The sequence below is a fragment of the Lepidochelys kempii genome, chromosome 2 (assembly GCF_965140265.1).
Source record: "Lepidochelys kempii isolate rLepKem1 chromosome 2, rLepKem1.hap2, whole genome shotgun sequence".
NCBI lineage: Eukaryota > Metazoa > Chordata > Testudines > Cheloniidae > Lepidochelys > Lepidochelys kempii.
Window position 1 is genome coordinate 233,228,658 of NC_133257.1, and position 17,458 is coordinate 233,246,115.

A 17,458-nucleotide genomic window follows, 5' to 3' on the forward strand; every position below is an offset into this window, starting at 1 on the left:
TGTGCAGCCGGATCCAGCACCGCCCGCCAGAGCAGCTCCTGTCATTGGTGGTGATCGCCTTTCAGTGTGGCACCCACAGTACTGATGCACCCATTGAAGCCCCACCATGCATGCAAGAAGCATAAGCTAAAGGTGGCTCCCTGACGGGGACTGCCGCCAAATGCAGCATTGCCTCCCTGAGCTATGCCAGGTCAGATGAGAAGTCACGCATCAATGCGGATGCCCCTGCTCCAAAAAAGTCTCGTATGGAGCATAAGTCTAAGCATCCTCAGGCTCTGCCGGCGCTGCCCTCGGCTCAGGTGCCTGGGCCACTGTCAACACCGCTGGACCATCCAGACTTTCACACCTAGTTGCCCACATACCGGGGCTCTTGTCTTCCCTTACGCTGATGGTGAGCTCCTCCTGTCATATGCTGGCTCTCCTTGGTGCTCCGGTTCTCCACCTACTTTGAGACTTCGGTCTCTGGTATATGAGCTCCTCCTGCTCCACCAGCATCCTGCTTTGCTCTGACCTTCTCCACCGGCACCCCCGATGGATGAACCTCTTCTCCTCGTGGACCATCCTGCTCTACCGATGGCACGGATGGTCCCACTCCTGCCAGACCCATCTTCTGACTCAGAGTGGTCCTCCAAGCCAGACCCAACCTTCTCGCCTGCTTGGTCCTACAGCCCAGACACTTGGCACTGACCTTACCTATCGGCGTACAGTCTGTTGGCCGACCCGTGGTTCCGCTACCTATGGACGACGCCGATGCCCATTGATCCCTATGCCTGGCCCTACTGGCCTACTACTGTGAATGTGGGGTACAACCATGCCCACATCACTGGCCATCTTATGAGGAGCCTCAGGATGCCCCTGCTCTGTTGACACCATCGGCACTGGTGGCACCCCCAGTCCCCTCTGGTGCCTCTTCATCACCGAACAATGCGCTTATTCCCCCTGCTCTTTCCCCTGCCAGTGACCATGTCCAGTACCATGGATTACTTCGCCATGTGGCTGCGGCTCTCAGTCTTCCCATGGACCCCCCAGAATCAATTCCTGGGCATTATACAACCCCTGGCACCCTCCCATACTGTCCTACTGAGCCACAAAGCCAACTTGCTCATGCTGTCTGGCACTGGTACACCCTGGCCTCCTGTGCCCCTACCCTGAAGCAGGCAGAATGCCATTATGTAGCATCCAGTGGTATGAACTTTCTATTTACACACCCACTGCCTTGTACACACGGACACCGAGCGCGCCAGTCAACAACATTTCAAGTTCACACCACCTGAGCGGGCTGTGAAGAAGCTGGATCTTCTAGGACACACAGTCTATTCATCTGCGGGCCTGCAGTTCCTCATTGCTAGCTACCAGGGCATCTTGGCCAAGTATGACTTCCTTTCCTACTCCGTGTAGTGGACTTCAAGCCTTCCTTCCTCTAGAGAAGCAACAGGACTTTCAAGACTTTCTGTACCAAGGCAAGTTGGTTGCCAAGGTGGCTTTCCAGGCTGCAGTTGATGCTGCTGACACTGCATCCTGCTATGTAGCATCAGGGGTAGTGCTCCGCCATGACTCTTGGCTGTAGTTTAGTGGGTTTCCAAAGGAGGTCCAGACTATCCTCCAGGACCTCCCTTTTGACAACCATAAGTTGTTAAGTGACAAGATGGATGAGTCCCTTCACTTCCTCAAGGCTTCCTATGCCACCCTGTGGTCACTGGGCATCTATGCCCCGGCTCCTGTCTGCAGATAGCAACAGTTGTCTTTCTGGCCCCGCCCCTGTGCTACCTACCAGCCCTTCCCCCAACAGTTGCCTGAACCATCCTGCTGCCAGCCGTGCTCTCAGCGGCCCCACTACTATTCTACTGCTACCTCCACTGCCTCCACCTTTCCACAACATCTGACTAAGCTGTCCTTTTGACTCCTTCCTCGAAAACCCGCAAAGCCCCATCCATCTCTCCGGATACACCACAGATCGTCTTCAGGGGTTGTCTTGCCCTCTTTGCCTACCACTGGGGCAGGATCACCACTGATTGTTGGGTGCTGGACATTGTTCACCAGGGGCACCTCATTGAAGTCCTCTCCTTCCCTCCTTCCAGCCCTACCACTGGCACCCTCCAGATCCTTCCCAATAGCACCTCCTGTGAGAGGAAGCAACTGCCCTACTCCACAAGGGCACCATAGAACACATTCTCTGTTCGTGGTTTCTACTCCCCTTATCTCCTCGTGTCAAAGAAAGGAAGTGGCCTTCGCCTCATTCTAGACCTCCGGTTGTTGAACAAATTCACCTGCAAGTTCCATCTCATGGCCTGGAGAGGGTGGGGGTCTCACATGTAGACAGCGTGCTTCACCCCCGTGTGTGACATGCTCATTCATAGCAGGCGCCAGTCCATTTGGGAATGTTACCAGGCTAAGTGGCACCTCTTCACACTGTCGCCAACATCCCCTGGACTCCTTGTCCATCCTCGTCCTCCTGGACTACCTCCTCCACTTCCACTAGTTGGGCCTTGCCCACTTCTCCATCCGTATCCACTTAGTGGCACTCAGTGCCTTCCTTCTCCCTGTGGATGACGTTTCCTTCTTTACCCACCCAACTACTGCCAGCTTTCTTCACAGCCTTCTCAGTGTCTTCCCCTCCATGCGGAAGACTACTGCCTCTTGGGAACTGAATCTTGTCCTCTCCAAGTCGTCCTTTGAGCCCTCCATGGTCTGCTCCCTCACCAATTTTTCCATGAGGATGATCCTCCTGTTGGCTATCACCTCCTGACAGCACGTTAGTGAACTGGCAGCCATGATCACAGACCTGCCTTTCACCATCTTCCAGAAAGATAAGGTCTCTTTGCGGCTTCATCCCAAATTCCTCCCCAAGGTGGCCTCTCCCTTTCACCTTAACCAGTGCATACACCTCCCAGTCTTCTACCCTAAACCGTATGCCTCCTTCAGGGAGCCAAACATGCCACTCCCTTGATGTCCGCCAAGTGCTAGTCTTTTATCTCCAGTGTACTCATGCCTCTTGGGTGTACCCTGGCTCTTCATCGCCATTGCTGAGCACTCCTGGGGTCGCGGCCTCTCCTCGCAACGCCTCTCCAGCTGGATCTCCCGTTGTATCACGGAATGCTATGCACTCTCTCATGTTTGTCTCTCTCTCCCAGGTGTCACAGCCCACTCCATGCATGCATATACAGTCTGCTTTCCTTGTAGATGTTCCATGGCAGGATATTTGTTGGACAGCCACTTTGTGCTCTGTCCACACCTTCTCCAGCCATTGCCCTTGCATTGGTGACTGATGCAGCAGTCGGTTGAGCTGTACTGCAAACTGTGTCCTCTTAAGATCCCTTGCACCCACTGCTGCGCTGAGCACTGCTTGCTACTCTCCCCGTGTTTGGAATCCACATAGGAACCATCATTTGAAGAAGTGGTGGAGGTTACTTACTGTAACTGGAGTTTTTTGAGGTGTGTGGTCTCTATCTGCATTCCAATCCCACCCTCCATCCCCTCTGCTCTGGGCTACTTTGATTCTTGGTGTGAGGGAACTAGAGTGGTGTCGACCCGCACAGCCTCTTAAAGCCTCGGACCCACCGTGTGGTTGATGCATGATACACATGCGTGTCAACGGACACTATTATGAACATTTGCGGCTCTGGTGCATGGTATGCATGTGCACATGCATTTGGAATCCAGATAGGGACCACACATCTTGAAGAACCTCCAGTTACAGTAAGTAATCTCTACTTATTCTTTCATGTTTTAGAACTTAATTTAATTGTTTTGCATTGTTCTGAGTTAAAATAACTCATTTAAGTAATGTGTGTTTTGTAATTAGGCATAAGTATCTATTTAAGGCTAAGCCTATTGGAGACCACAAAGTCTTACTTTGTTGTTCTAATAAATTGGTGCTTTAAGATATTTTACTATTTTGGGCATTATTTGACAGATCAGTTGATCAATTCTTTTTTGACTGGACAAATGCCCAACCCTACACACTCCAGTCATGATTTCCCGGTTGGACAGTCCTACAAAACTCTCCCACATGTGTTAGGTCAGTCCCCCCTATTCCTTACCACTTCATCCTGGAATTCTAGAATACTTTTTGGCCCCAGGATTTCTGTGACCAGAAGAAAGATGTCCTACATTTAGGTCTTCTAAAATTTGGTTGACTGTCCTGTAAGCATTTTCCTAGACATAAAGTGACAGCTATGAAATAGACTTCTGGGCTTATTTTACATAGGAGGTGACATTTTTCTCCTGGTAGCTAATGGTAGACATTTTGCTACATCTGTAAGTGTATGAAAGAAAACAAGTGATGAACACTTTTGATCCCCTGAAATAATCTAGATCGCACAGCATGCAGTTCAGTCAAATGAACTGAAGAATTTTTACCCATCGATAACTCATAAAAGTGTATAATTTAATAACATTAAATCTTTGGCCTTTGTGAAGTAATAGAAGTATGACTTGTCTTCTCATTTTTTCCTTCATAGAGGACAGTGTGTGGAATAGTAGTTGCTTCTGTATTCCAAAATGATATACTGCTGTCTGTTTTCTTGTCCTGCAGCCTGAAATTATTGTAATTAAAATAGGTGTTATATAACTTTAAAAAAAAAAAAAGACAGGTGCACTTGAGCTCCCAAATGTGGAATAAAGCTTTCTGATTAATCATAGCTATGAAATATGAATCTCTGGTTATGCTAGTTGTAGTTTAGCTATATCCTAGATTAAGGTTTGCTTGTTCTTGTGTGTATGCATATGTATATGTGTGCAAAATATATTTAATATCAGTATCATAAATGTTTTCCTACCATATGGTCTTTCCACTATAAATATTTTCCCATTATCACAAGCTTCATTGCATATCTGTTTAAATGCGATTATCAATGTATTCTCCTTTTGAAAATTGTCTCTACAGATTTCCATTTATGGGATATATAGTTGCCGGTGTCAAGTCCACAGCTATCTAAAATGGCTGTGCTGGTTAGGAGCAGTTGAGGTTAGGATTCCCAACTTTCTACTCATACAAAACTGAACACCCTTGCCCTGACGCCTGCCCTTCCCCTTCTCTGAGGCTCCACTCCTTCTCGGAGGCCCTGCCCACCGCACTGCATCCCTCTCCCTCTGTCGCTCGTTCTCCTCACCCTCACTCGTTCACTCATTTTCACCATGCTGGCTCAGAGGGTTTGGGTGCGGGAGGGGTGAGGGCTCTGGTGCGGGTGTGGGCTCCGGGATGGGGCCAGAAATGAGGAGTTTAGGGTATAGGAGGGGGCTTCAGGCTGAGGCAGTGAGTCGGGATGTGGGAGGGGGTGAAGGCTCCGGCTGGAGGTGCGGGCTCTGGGGTGGGACCGGGGATGAGGGGTTTGGGATGCAGGAGGGGGCTTTGGGTTGGAGAATGGAGCAGAGGGGTTCGGAGTATGGGAGGGGGCTCCGGGCTGAGGCAGAGGGTTGGGGTGTGGGGGGAGGCCAGGGGTACAGGCTCCCAGCGGCACTTACTTAAGGCGCCTCCTGAAAGCAGCAACATGTCCCCCCTCTGGCTCCTACATGGAGGGATGGCCAGGCAGCTCTGCACGCTGCCCCAGTCACAGCCCCTGCAGCTCCCATTGGCCATGCTTCCCAGTCAGTGGGAGCTGTGGAGTTGGCGTTTTGGGCGGGGGCCACTTGCGGAGCCCCCAGGCTGCCATTACATCTAAGAGCTGGAGGGGGGACATACTGCTGCTTCTGAGCGCCACATGGAGCCAGGACAGTTAAGGAGCCTGCCTTAGTCCCAGCCCCCACTGCGCTGCTGACTGGACTTTTAATGGCCCGGTTGGCAGTGCCAACCGAGCCACCAGAGTCCCTTTTTGACCAGGCATTCCGGTTGAAAACCAGACACCTGGTAACCCCAGTTGAGGTCCACCTCATGAATCTTAAATGTTCAGACCTGAGGCTATAAAGGGGATGCATATCATCTTTGGTCCAGCTGGGATCAGTTTATATATAGGCATCCAAGCCCTATCAGCCACTTTGAAAAGGAGGAAGACGTATGGCTCTCTGCAGGGGAGGTATCATCCACTTTAGAAGAAGGAACATGGATCCAAATACAGGTCTCTAGGGATGTATCTATTCTAATATTTTAATATCTATGAATCTATAAGTCTTAGATACTAGACTTCAAGTTTCAAAGTCACTGCTTTGATCTTAATTGTCAGCTTATCGAAGACCTTTACCCCCAACAGTGTAGGAAACTGAAGAGTAAGTACTGGTAGAAGGCTTCTGCGTGAACTTCTGTTCTGGTTCCATGCAACACATGAGTCTTGATCCAGAACATTTGTATTGAACCCTTCTGTTTCCCTTTTCAGCACTGGTATATTCATTTCCTGGCAGCCTGAGATGGCATTGTTATGGATTGTTATGGATTCATAGATTCATAGATATTTAGGTCATATAGAATCTATGAATCTATGAATAAATCACTAGTCAGGAAGACTTGATTTAATCATGGATTTCTACATAAAATGCATTCTTGTTGGTTGTTGTAACCTTAATACATATTCTTCACAACTAGATGATCATAATGGTCCCTTCTGACCTTAATATCTATGTACGTTTCATTTTTAGAAGGTACATAGTATACATTTTTAAAGTGATTTATTTTGAAAACTTTTCAGATTAGTTTTACAGCTATATCAGAAAATGAATGATTGTTTGGTTATTTCATTTACCAAAGGTAATAGAAGCAGATAGTTCACCTCCCAATGACTTCATAAATATCTCCAGTTCAACAGGTTAATCATTACTATTTGGAGGATTTTCTTGCTATGCTGTATTAGGAGGAGAACATCACCAGACGGACATTTAAATTGTTTTATTTAACTAAAACAACAACATTAGGCATTCTGGATTTTTTTCTTCAACAGCAAACATAATATTTTAACAAAACAAGCATATGAATTTTTGAATTTAGTTAAACATTCAAGTTTTTTAAAATCAGGTTTGTTTGTGTTAAAATTGTTATTAAGTAAAATAGTTAAATATTAAAAAATATAAATTAAATCCACTATCAGCCAGGTCAACACGAGAAACTTAAAATATTGGCTTCTGTAGCTAACTCAGTCATCTTCCCCTTCGTTTTCCTGTTTGTTCATAATCTGGAAAAGAAAAGCTTTCCTGCTTTTTCATGTACCAAACGATTTCTCAATTTGGAATGAATTAGTTCAAAGGAAGAAAATATTCTTTCTACATCAGCAGAAGAAGGTACTACTGTTAAAAGTGAGATTATCACTTCAACAGTCTCTGAATCCAAGTGCTTAAGTGATTTCTACCAGTTCACTGGTGTGACTTTCTTTAAAACATCAGCAGCAAACATATATTTCTTGAATGGTTCACCCTTAGCTCTGAAGTTCATTATAGTTGGGATTATGGAGTGATGATTGATGGATGTCCATGTCATAGCCAACTCCTCTTCTTCAGCAGTTAAGGTTTGACCCTCGTACTGAGTATTGAGAATATTTGCAAGAAAATGAGGTGGAGATAATGCTTGTAATTTAACTCTGTCGTTGCATATTTCTCTTTTTAAGATCTCACTCAGTTCCTTTCAAATTTCAACAGCATCAGCAATAAAACAGCTATTTCCCTGCATTTTGTTCAAGGCTACAGAAATAAGCTTCAGGGTACTCAGCATGTGTTCAGCATTTCTCTTAAGCCCAATGTTGAGAACTTTGGCTGTGACAGTGCCATCTATCTTTTCACAATTTTGTTCACAAACTGTCATCAGATTAGGCCAGTTCTTGCAAAACTAAACATTTCTGATGATATCTTCTAGACTGAGCACTAAGTCCCATTGGGTAGATAGAAAGATTAACCTAAATAATCTGTACAGAAGTCCCTGGAACCCCTAATCCATGGGTTTAGGGATTGGGTCCCTAATCCATGAACTATTGGAACTCATTTACAAAACTTTTCTTAAACATTACATGAATATATTGTCTCATACTATAGAATTAGAATTTTTAATCCCTATTCCATGATGAGATATCTTTGAGCTATAATGTATCTTAATTAAAACTATCTTTACATATGTTTTTTTCTCAAAAAGCATTTTAGCAAAAAAATTCGATTTAAATAAAAATCTGATTTTTTGTTTTTTAAAAAAAATAATTGATTTTTATCCACCCTGCTTTATTAGATTGGAGACAGTTGAACAAATATATCTGGAGATTCAAGTATTATGTTATGATGGTGGTGGAATCCATTATCCTGTCCTTATCTGTTAGGACTGGCTTAGGCCTTTCAATGTTCAAGCTTAAATTGCCATTGTTCTATCAGAGTTGCAAGTGAACAGTATTTTTAGTTCTGTGTAAGAAACATTCATAGTTATAAAGCGCTGTCTTTTGGACAGCTCCCAGGGTTTTTACAAAATGTGGAGCAGTCAAGGCAGTTCATTTTTCAAATTTAGGAATCTCATAGATATCTGTAGTTGGATGATTGGTCAGTTCAAACCCACGGCTTTCAAGGAGTTTGTCAGTCTCTGAAAGTAATCCTGTTTCAAGCTCTGGGTTTAAAGATAAACTTTGAGGACTTTTGGGGAGATGATGCTTCAGATAAATATATTAGAATTACAAGCAATACTTTGGGTTCTGAAGTGTTTCCTTACACAAAATTGAGAGTTATGTAGCTAGATGTTAACTGACAGTACCACACTCATGTGCTACAGAAATAAGTGCTCATTCTCAGCCTTTGTATCAGAAGGTGATGGGTCTTTGGAACTGCTGTGCATGTTATCAAATCCACAAGACTGATATTCATCTGTTAGGGAAAAGTAATTTGCCTACAGACTCTTTGAGACTCCAGCATGGAAAGAGGAACAACAAAAATGGTCCTTGAAGACAGCAGTGGCACAGACTCTGTTCTGGAGAAGAGAATCATCTCTCCATAGATTTTTTATTTATTTATTTTTTTGCTACAAAAAACTGCGTGTAAATGTCTACTTTTTGTTAAAGGACAGGAAAGGATACTGGCATGTTGACAGATGGCTTTTTTTAGTACTGGAGTAATCATTTCCTGTTTGCGTTTCGTGGTTCATTTTCTGTGTGTTATGAGGAAGATAAGAGGAGACAAAGCTCACTTGCTTCTCATCACTCCAGACTGGGCTTGTCACTTCTGGTATTTTGAGCTCATGCAACCTTTTTTGGAATTTTCAGTACTTCATCCTGAGCTTTCAGATCTTCTGCCCAGGAAGGAGGTCAGATTTGACAGTCAGACCCAGAATCCTTTCATCTAAAGGTCTAAATCTTGGAACTTCTGAGTACAAGGTGTTCAGTGCTCCAAGGAGATGCAGGACATAATTTTAGAATCCAGGAAGGCGCCTACAAGGAAGCCAGCGTTCCTTGAAATGGAAAAGATTTTCTGTGTGAACTATGGCCAATGGGTTGTCTACTTTATGAACATTGATTTTGGATATTTTTGAGTTTGTTTTAATTACACATCAACATTTTATTTCTTAGAATAAACTGAGTAGTTTCTAGATCTGGGAGAATAAATGATTTTTCAGGTTACTTGCAGTTCAGAAAAAAATTAGATTGATTTGAATCCAAAAATTTCAAAAAATGCAGCAAATCAAAAAAATCTGTTTTTAGATTAAATGAAACATGTTTTGTTTGACTTGAAATACCTTTTTTTGCATAGTGGTTGTGGTGGTGACCTACTTTATAACCTTAGCATACCAATGTAAAGCACTCACCTGGGATGTTGGAGACCTGGAAACAGTTTCCTCTTCTGCCTAGTGTGGAGAAGGAAGTTAAATATGTGCCATAGCTACTAGGCTGTGGATTAGTCTGTGGAAGCATTTGCACTTTTTATATATAATTAAATCGTCATTGGAGCAGGGACTTAAACTTGAGTCTCCCACATCCTAGGTGAGTGAATTTTTACAGTACTATGAATAACAATAAATAGTCATTGGGCCAGAGAGAGAGTGTGTGAGTGAGTGACTCCATAGCCTGGTGGTTAGGGCACTCAGAGTGTGGGAGAGCCAAATTCAAATCCCTATGCCACAACAAGTACAGATGGGAATGGAATCCTGGTTTCCAACATCCCATGTGAAATCTTTAACCACTGGGCTAACGATTAAGAGAGAGGCCTCTTAAGAGATTAAGAGAGAGCCTCTGCTAATCCCCAAAAAATATTTTGTCAGGCCAAAACTATTGAGTGAATTTGTCTCAAATTCACATAGATTTAGATCCACCAATAAACTATTAAAAATATTGTCCAGCTCTAGTTATTTATGCTTTCCACTCTGAGCTTCCAGATCCCTCTGTCCTTAGACATTGTACAGAAGTTCTGAATAGAACATATCAAGCAGATAGAATATTTTTTTCCATTTCAGTGGCTTGAAATTAAAATGAAAGACAAACGGAAACAACCTTTTAACTGTTCGGGAGAGCAGTCTGTACTGCCCACTTCTAAATGTTATCTTGGGTTGCTATACTAGCTTCCTGGGAGCAGGGGGGCGTGTGGGCGGTGGAGGGCTGAACAAACTACAGGCTTTTATGGTTGTGGGCGCTGTTTATACTGTGTTCCACAAAGACAAAATGGCTTTATGTTTTTGCCCTATATTTATGCTGAAGATGTTTTGGAATTCTGTTTTTCTTAAACCATATTCATTTCCTGGTGAGGCTAGGTAATATAAACATCATGTTAAGAGGGTGCTGAGTTATTTAGAGAAGATAAAACTTTTTAGAAAATCAGTCAAGTTATTTATAGTTTATGGGTGTAGAGTGGAGTTTGCTTTACTCATATTTTCAAAATGAATTAGACTTTGCATGTAGACTTTTTCACTGAGTTGGTGACCCATTACTAAGGAAGTTTAAAAGCCCATTCAGCTAGTTCTAAAGCAGCTTTTATGGCATGCTTATCTGACAGCTCTTCTGTGGCAAATATGTGGAAACTGACTTTTGGAATTATATTTGTATTATTTACATGCACTACTCCCTTGATATGACATCTGATTCTGACAGTGTTGCCATAAGAGCAGTTCTGCAGCCATTATTAAACAAGTATTTTGCTCTCCTGCTGGGGATTGTATAGTCACTTAATCTTCATGTGGATCTACATAGACAATTCTCAAAAGAAGAAAAAAGGTTACTTACCGGTAATGGCTTGAGTATAATGCCTTTGCAGATCCACAGTGCCCACCTTCCTTCTCTACTTTTTGAAGTAGTTCTTCTGAGTCTTTCAGTTAGCCAAAGGGAGTTGGGACCATGCATACTTTTTGTAACTTTGTGTCCAAACATTTGCTTCTGTGAAGGAGTGGTCATACATATGGTACTGCTCTACTAGATATGGTACAGATGCACAAAAATCCCACAAATGTGAATCTGCAGAAGTAACATTTCAGAAGTAGTTTTTCAGACTATTTTAAAAGGGAAATATTCTCTTTGCTCAGTTTAACATATTGAAAGTTCAGAATGATTTCCTCTCAGTATATGAACTAATCCCTTTATTTGAGACTGAAGTTTATAATAAATAACATTAGTGTAGTTTTCTGGAGGTGGCCATCTTGGTAAAAGTGTCATTTGTGATACCTGTAGTAGAGCAAGCCTGAGATTTGTAAATTAGTTAATATTCTGCCTTACCACTGATTTATAGCAGCAACCCATTGAAAAATAAAATGTTCACCATTAATACAATAATTCTGGTGGAAATACAAGAACTTTGAAACAGAATGGATATCAATATAGTTTTTTAATTCAATTTTTCTGTAATATGGTACTAGATCTTGATTTTTGGCAAGACGGTTTTATTTTAGTAACTGTAATAGATTCAGTAATGCTGATTGTAACTAATAAAGAATTTCAGCGTATGCTGCTTCTCAATGCAAACATTACTATGGTTCTGCTGAACAAAATGTGCGTAGTTTAATATTTGACATATTAGTAATATTTGACTTCCACAAGAATAGAACTTTTATAGTCAAAATTTGTTTTTACGTTTAAATAGAAAATTGTAGTATGTATGTCAAACATGGATTATGTTGAAGATGAACCTGAACTTGGGTTATATTTTGCTTTCATGTTTTTTAGAAATATAAAGAAAAAGACAAACACAAACAAAAATACAAGAAGCAATCTGAGTCTTCACCATCTTTGGTTCCGTCTCTTACTGTAACTACAGAGAAAGTAAGTTTTCTTTTTTCCCCCCTCTAAGGCTTAAGTTCAAATGAATTATTAAATTTGCGTTTTGACACGTTTTTAGTAATGTAGAGTTGTAAACTGTTTGTGTCTGTGATATGAAGAATGTCTGCGAATTTTATAATTGCATAATGGTTACTATATAGTGGCAATAGAGACTTTAAGAAGTTGTACTTCCCTGTGATAATATTTGGTGAATTGAGAAATATGAAAAATTAAGTTACTCATACTCCATTGTAATATGCTCTTGGAGCATTTGCTAGACCATCACTGACACAAGAAGCGTTCAAGTCAATAATTGCAAACTACAACTCATGAGCACAGTACACATCCATAACACATCACATGTCTTGAGTGTTAGCAATTTTTGCCTTTTAGCTGCCTGCTGCATTGAATCTTTGTTCTTGTTGTGGCTCTGACTTGACTCTAACTCGAGGGACCCGTGTGAAATGCCAAGTTGTAAAGAATATTTGTAAGAGGGACTACAAAAAATGACACACACTGGTGCTGTTACAGGGGGGCACGCAGTAGCTTATAAATGTGTTTTCCTTCCCCGGAGTTTGAATTCATTTTCTCCCATTCTTTTGGGATCTCAGGTTCTCAGTACTGTTTCACACATGGTTCTGAAAAGAGGTGGTTTGAGTTCATTAGTTCTTGGTACTCACCAGTATAATTGTTTTATCTCTCTATGGAAAGATGGCGAAACCTTGCACCCAGATCCTACCATGTGGTAATCTGGTTGTATATAAAAATGTGAAACTTCTGCTTTTCACTGTCTGAGGTTCCAGAAGCTGTAATCACCTTTTCAAGTAACTGTACAAGTTTTGTAGATCCATCACCAACAGAGCGGATGTTCTCAGTATGCTTGGACACTTTCATTTCTTCGCATCAAGATTAGGAACATTCATTTGAAATGTGCACACTTTTACAGTTTCATAATCTAATTGGAACTTGGGTAATACAGTAAGCTTGCCTTTTTTCTGTTCCTCAAATGTCTTGTGAAGGGAAATGTTCCAAAGAAGCTCATTTGTGGTCTTGGACTCTATGGCCTTTTGTGGTCTTGGACTCATCCTTTTTTCAGCTATTGACTTCTGTTCTGTCCTGTCCTGTCCTGTCCCTGCATAGTATACTTGTACTTGCTAAATATAACAGACAATATTTGGTGATGGGCAATATTTGGATTGTGTTCCAACTCAGCTGGCTGGAAATGGAAGGAGTAGTAGGAGAAGAAACTGCCTCTGACACTATTGTGATTTGATGTAGGACATAGAATTAGTTTACAGTAAATAAAATGAAAATATTGAGAGCGCTGAACAAGTTTTGGTGCATTGGTCTGAGTACAGGATTGGTATTCAAGAACTTCTGAGTTCTGACCTGCCTCATTTTTTTCCTAATTCAAGTGGGGAAAAAATTCATCTACTTCACAAGGATGTTGTGATGACATCCTAATGTTCTACGGTTCTTCTGAACATGAAAGCATGAACATTTGTAAATGGTGGATATTCTACTTACACTGAGATCCCTGAGCAAGCCCTCCCTGACCAAGACAAAGCAGAGGAACTAGGGACCCCCCTGACTTTCCCACTGTTAGGTGAGGTAGGAGTTCCAGCAGCATCCATCTTCCAGAGTAAGGTCACAGTCCTCAGAGGTGCCAAGACTTCCAGTTGAGACAGTAGCAGTATGTGTGGAATAGGGCCACAGCCAGGGTTCCCCAGTATACCTGTTTTCTCTCCTAAAACCTGGAGGTTACATTTGCAACACATAATTTTCCCTTACTGTTTAGGCTTTTGTCATAATCTTTAACAGGGTTTGACTGAAGGGGAAGGATTGGAGGTAATTGGGTGAAGGCAGGACAGGGAGGAAGCCGAAGTAAAACATAATTTCACTGCTCAAAATCTTCATTAATGCAGAGATAAGGTTGACCGGCAGTGCCTCGAACCCTTTCAGAATGTCAAATGCACTTATACTTAAGCCTCTAAACACAGATAATATAAAGTTAAGCTGGAAAATAAAGTTAAGGTAATAGTGTCCACAGCCCTTCCCTCTACAGAACTTTAACTCTGTCCCCCTTTGTAGATGGCAATTGGTAGTGGAAGAAAACCAAACCTGACCAATCCCTTTAAAAAATCTGCCATTTTCTGTGTTGTGTTCAATGTAAGGGTATACTATTGTTCTTCTTCAAACACTCCTGCTAACACTCTCAGTGCTAGATGTTTCCCATAGCACTTTATTTCCTGGTTTTAGTGGTTTATGCACATTCAGTGTTCTGGAAAAATATGAGGTTCACTGCTAGTCAAGTGTAACAAAGTTTTGGATAGTCCTTTTCCCTTGTATTTTGAGGAAGTGATGATAGTAAGAGGGCATGGCTGAGGGAAACCTGTAGGGAGAGGGAGGATTGACGGGTCTTCCTCACCACCACTCAACTACCAGGTCTCTTCTCCCCCTGTTCCCTACATGGCCCAAGTACGGTTGGAGGGGTTATCGGAAGGGAAGAAAGAGGCAATTGGGCTGTGAGGGTATAGCTACCAAGTGGAGGCAGAGGTGAATGCCATGCTCCTTAATCTACTTCGAGGGCTAGTGTAGGATGAAGGGCTCCTATACCATAGGAGGATTGCAGAGATATGAAGTGGTCCATTCATCCCAAAGGCTGTGCTCTTCCCCCTTTCCCAAAGTCTGTCTGAAACCCTGCTGTGGTACTCCAGTTTTCGAGACCATTTCCCTGTGCATGTGGGATTTAGAGTACTTTGATTGTAAAAAATAGCTTTGTATTGGAGGAGCTGTATCTGAGGAACTCGTTGACCAGTGACCCCAAATGCACACTACTTGCTCTGTGCCCTGGCATAGCACTTTTCAACACAATCCGAGTATCTCCATAGATTTTAAAGCACTTTGAAATATCCACTCTTAAACAAAAGGCTCTTCTTTCAGGGCAAAACTTCCAAAAGTGGAGCCCCTGTGCAGCCCCTCACCCAAAGCAGATTGTGGGCAGAGAATGGTAGAGTGCACAGCAGACATTCTCAGAAATCTGTTGAGGGCAGGACTCAAAATCACAGTTTTTGGGAGTTGCTCGTGTTCAATGGCTATGGCATGTTGCCCTGAGCTACCCAGCGACAGACAGCAGATGTGCCTGTAAACACACTTGCTCATTTCAGAGCAACATTCTTGCACTACATGTACAAATTGATGTCTCTCTCACCCAGGCTCAAGCCAATTTATAGACCTAAATTAAACACTTAACTTTTTAAAAATTACTTCACCAAAGTGCTAGTATAGGTGCTGGATGCTAGCTGAGTTCAGACCTAATCAGGTGATACCAGTTTGGGGTGGATCAGTGCAATATTTTGAGCCTACAGTACGTGCAAAAAATATAGGAACCCAGAAAATGTTACTGTCAGGTTCTTTATTTCAGGATGCTGGATCTTAGGAGCCCCTGGGTTAAATGGCCCCAAATTTGGCCCAGTAACCCTACTCTCAGACCCCTATTAAGCACAGCAATCTTCAAAACAATTTGTGTGCTTGTGAATTGTAGAGCACTTAGAAAAATCAACTGTTAAACAGTAAGCTTATCTCATCCTTAGGCAAGGTCAACACTAGAAACTTCTGCCAGTGTTGGTTACGTTGAGGTGGGGTGTTTTTTGGCAACATTTTTATATCAGCAAAAGCCTGAGTGTGGACACAGTTACACTGGGGAAAAAGGTCTTTTTCTAATATATCTTAATTTGCTTAGGGGATTGGTATAAACTATATCAGCAGAAGCATTTTTTATATATAACTATACCTACCAACCTTTCTAGGCATATGTCTACACAGCAGTTAAACACTGTGTCTGGCCCGTGTCAGTCGACTTGGGCTTGTGGGACTTGGGCTGCAGGGCTGTAAAATTGCAGTGTAAATGTTCTGTCTTGCAGGATTTCCCGATATTTTACAGCTCCACAGCCTGGGCCCCGTGAGCTTGACTCAGCTGACACTGGCCAGCTGTGGATGCTTAATTGATGAGGGAATTCTGCACCAAAAAATTAAAAATTATGTGCACAATATTTTAAAATTCTGCAAATTTTATTTGTCAATAAATAAATGTGGCTCCAGCATAGCAGTGGGGAGCACATGCCACTGGCTGCATTGAGGTGGGAGATCACCCTGAAGACCCCACCTCCCCCAGTACAGGGACTCAGCAGTGAGGCTGGACCTGACCCTGATACAATGCAAGGGGTGGGCCTGCCCCAGAAACACCCCGGGGTCCTGGCCCTCTGCACCAGGTGTGGGTGGGCAGGCTGGCTCAGCCCAGGAGGATCCAAGTGTGGAGGGGCTTAGTGTGGATCCAGATGTGGGGTGAGAGGTTTCTGTGTGGGGCAGTCTGGGTGCAGGTGGCTCAGTGGGAGATCTGGATGCACAGAGGGTATGGGGAGGTGGGACTTGGCGGGAGCGGTCTGGGGGGCTCAGTGGAGGGGTCCGGGTGCAGCTGGTTGGGGATCAGTGGGGTGAGGGTCTGGTTATGGGGGGTTTGTTGGAGGGGTCCAGGTGTAGAGGGATAGGGCTTGTCAGGGTGAGGGTTCGATGGGCCTGCTTAACGGGGGAGCCCCAGCTGCTGCCGAGGGGACGCTGCCTGCCGGGCTCCCACGATTCCCCTATACCCTTTTCTTCTCCATTCACCTCCCCCTGCCCTATTCCACCCCCCTTCCTTCCCTACTGCCTCTTCTCCCCACCCCCTCACTTCTCATTTCCCTGACCCCTCCTTACCCAGCCCCACTGCGGGCACTCACAGTTGCACAGAATAGAAAACAGGAAGGCTCCCAGCACACAAAAGGGGAGCATGACTGGCACTAGGACCCAGGAGGCGTTCAGCTGCAGAGTCAGCAGAGCTGAGACAGCTTCCTTCAGCTGGGCAGCTCTGCGCTTGTACAACCAGGGGTGCAGTGGCGTGTAACCCCCCCCCCCCCCATGCCTCAGCTCTGTTTGGAGGGGGCAATCCCCCGTCCCAAAAACTGTGCCCATGATCTACCTCCCCTCCCCCTGCGCAGCTTCCCCCATTTTCTGCAGGGAAACACAGGAAATCTGCAGAAGGGCATTTTCTGCGGGCACACAGTCACACAGAATCCCCCCAAGAGTAGCTTGTCCATGCTTAAAATGCTATAGAGGCACAGCTGCGTTGCTGTAGCACCTCAGTGCATATACAGCCTATGCTGCTGGGAAGGATTCTCCCATCGGACGTAGGTAATCCATCTCCCATGGACCTAACGCTGTCTACACAGGGACTTGGTTTTGCTTAACTACGCTGCACAGGGGTGTGGATTTTTCATATCCCTGAGTGACGTAGTTATGCT

The 17,458-nt window shown here is 43.7% G+C and overlaps 1 protein-coding gene across 10 annotated transcripts in view; it reads left to right on the plus strand.

Moving 5' to 3' along the window:
• MLLT10 (MLLT10 histone lysine methyltransferase DOT1L cofactor) overlaps positions 1 to 17,458 on the plus strand; it is a 222,898-nt gene that overhangs the window by 105,967 nt on the left and 99,473 nt on the right. For all 10 annotated transcript variants that reach the window (XM_073334203.1, XM_073334205.1, XM_073334208.1 and 7 more), the window contains one exon: positions 12,030 to 12,125. In XM_073334203.1, coding sequence (XP_073190304.1) covers positions 12,030 to 12,125 — 96 coding nt within the window. The remainder of the gene's footprint in view (positions 1 to 12,029; positions 12,126 to 17,458) is intronic.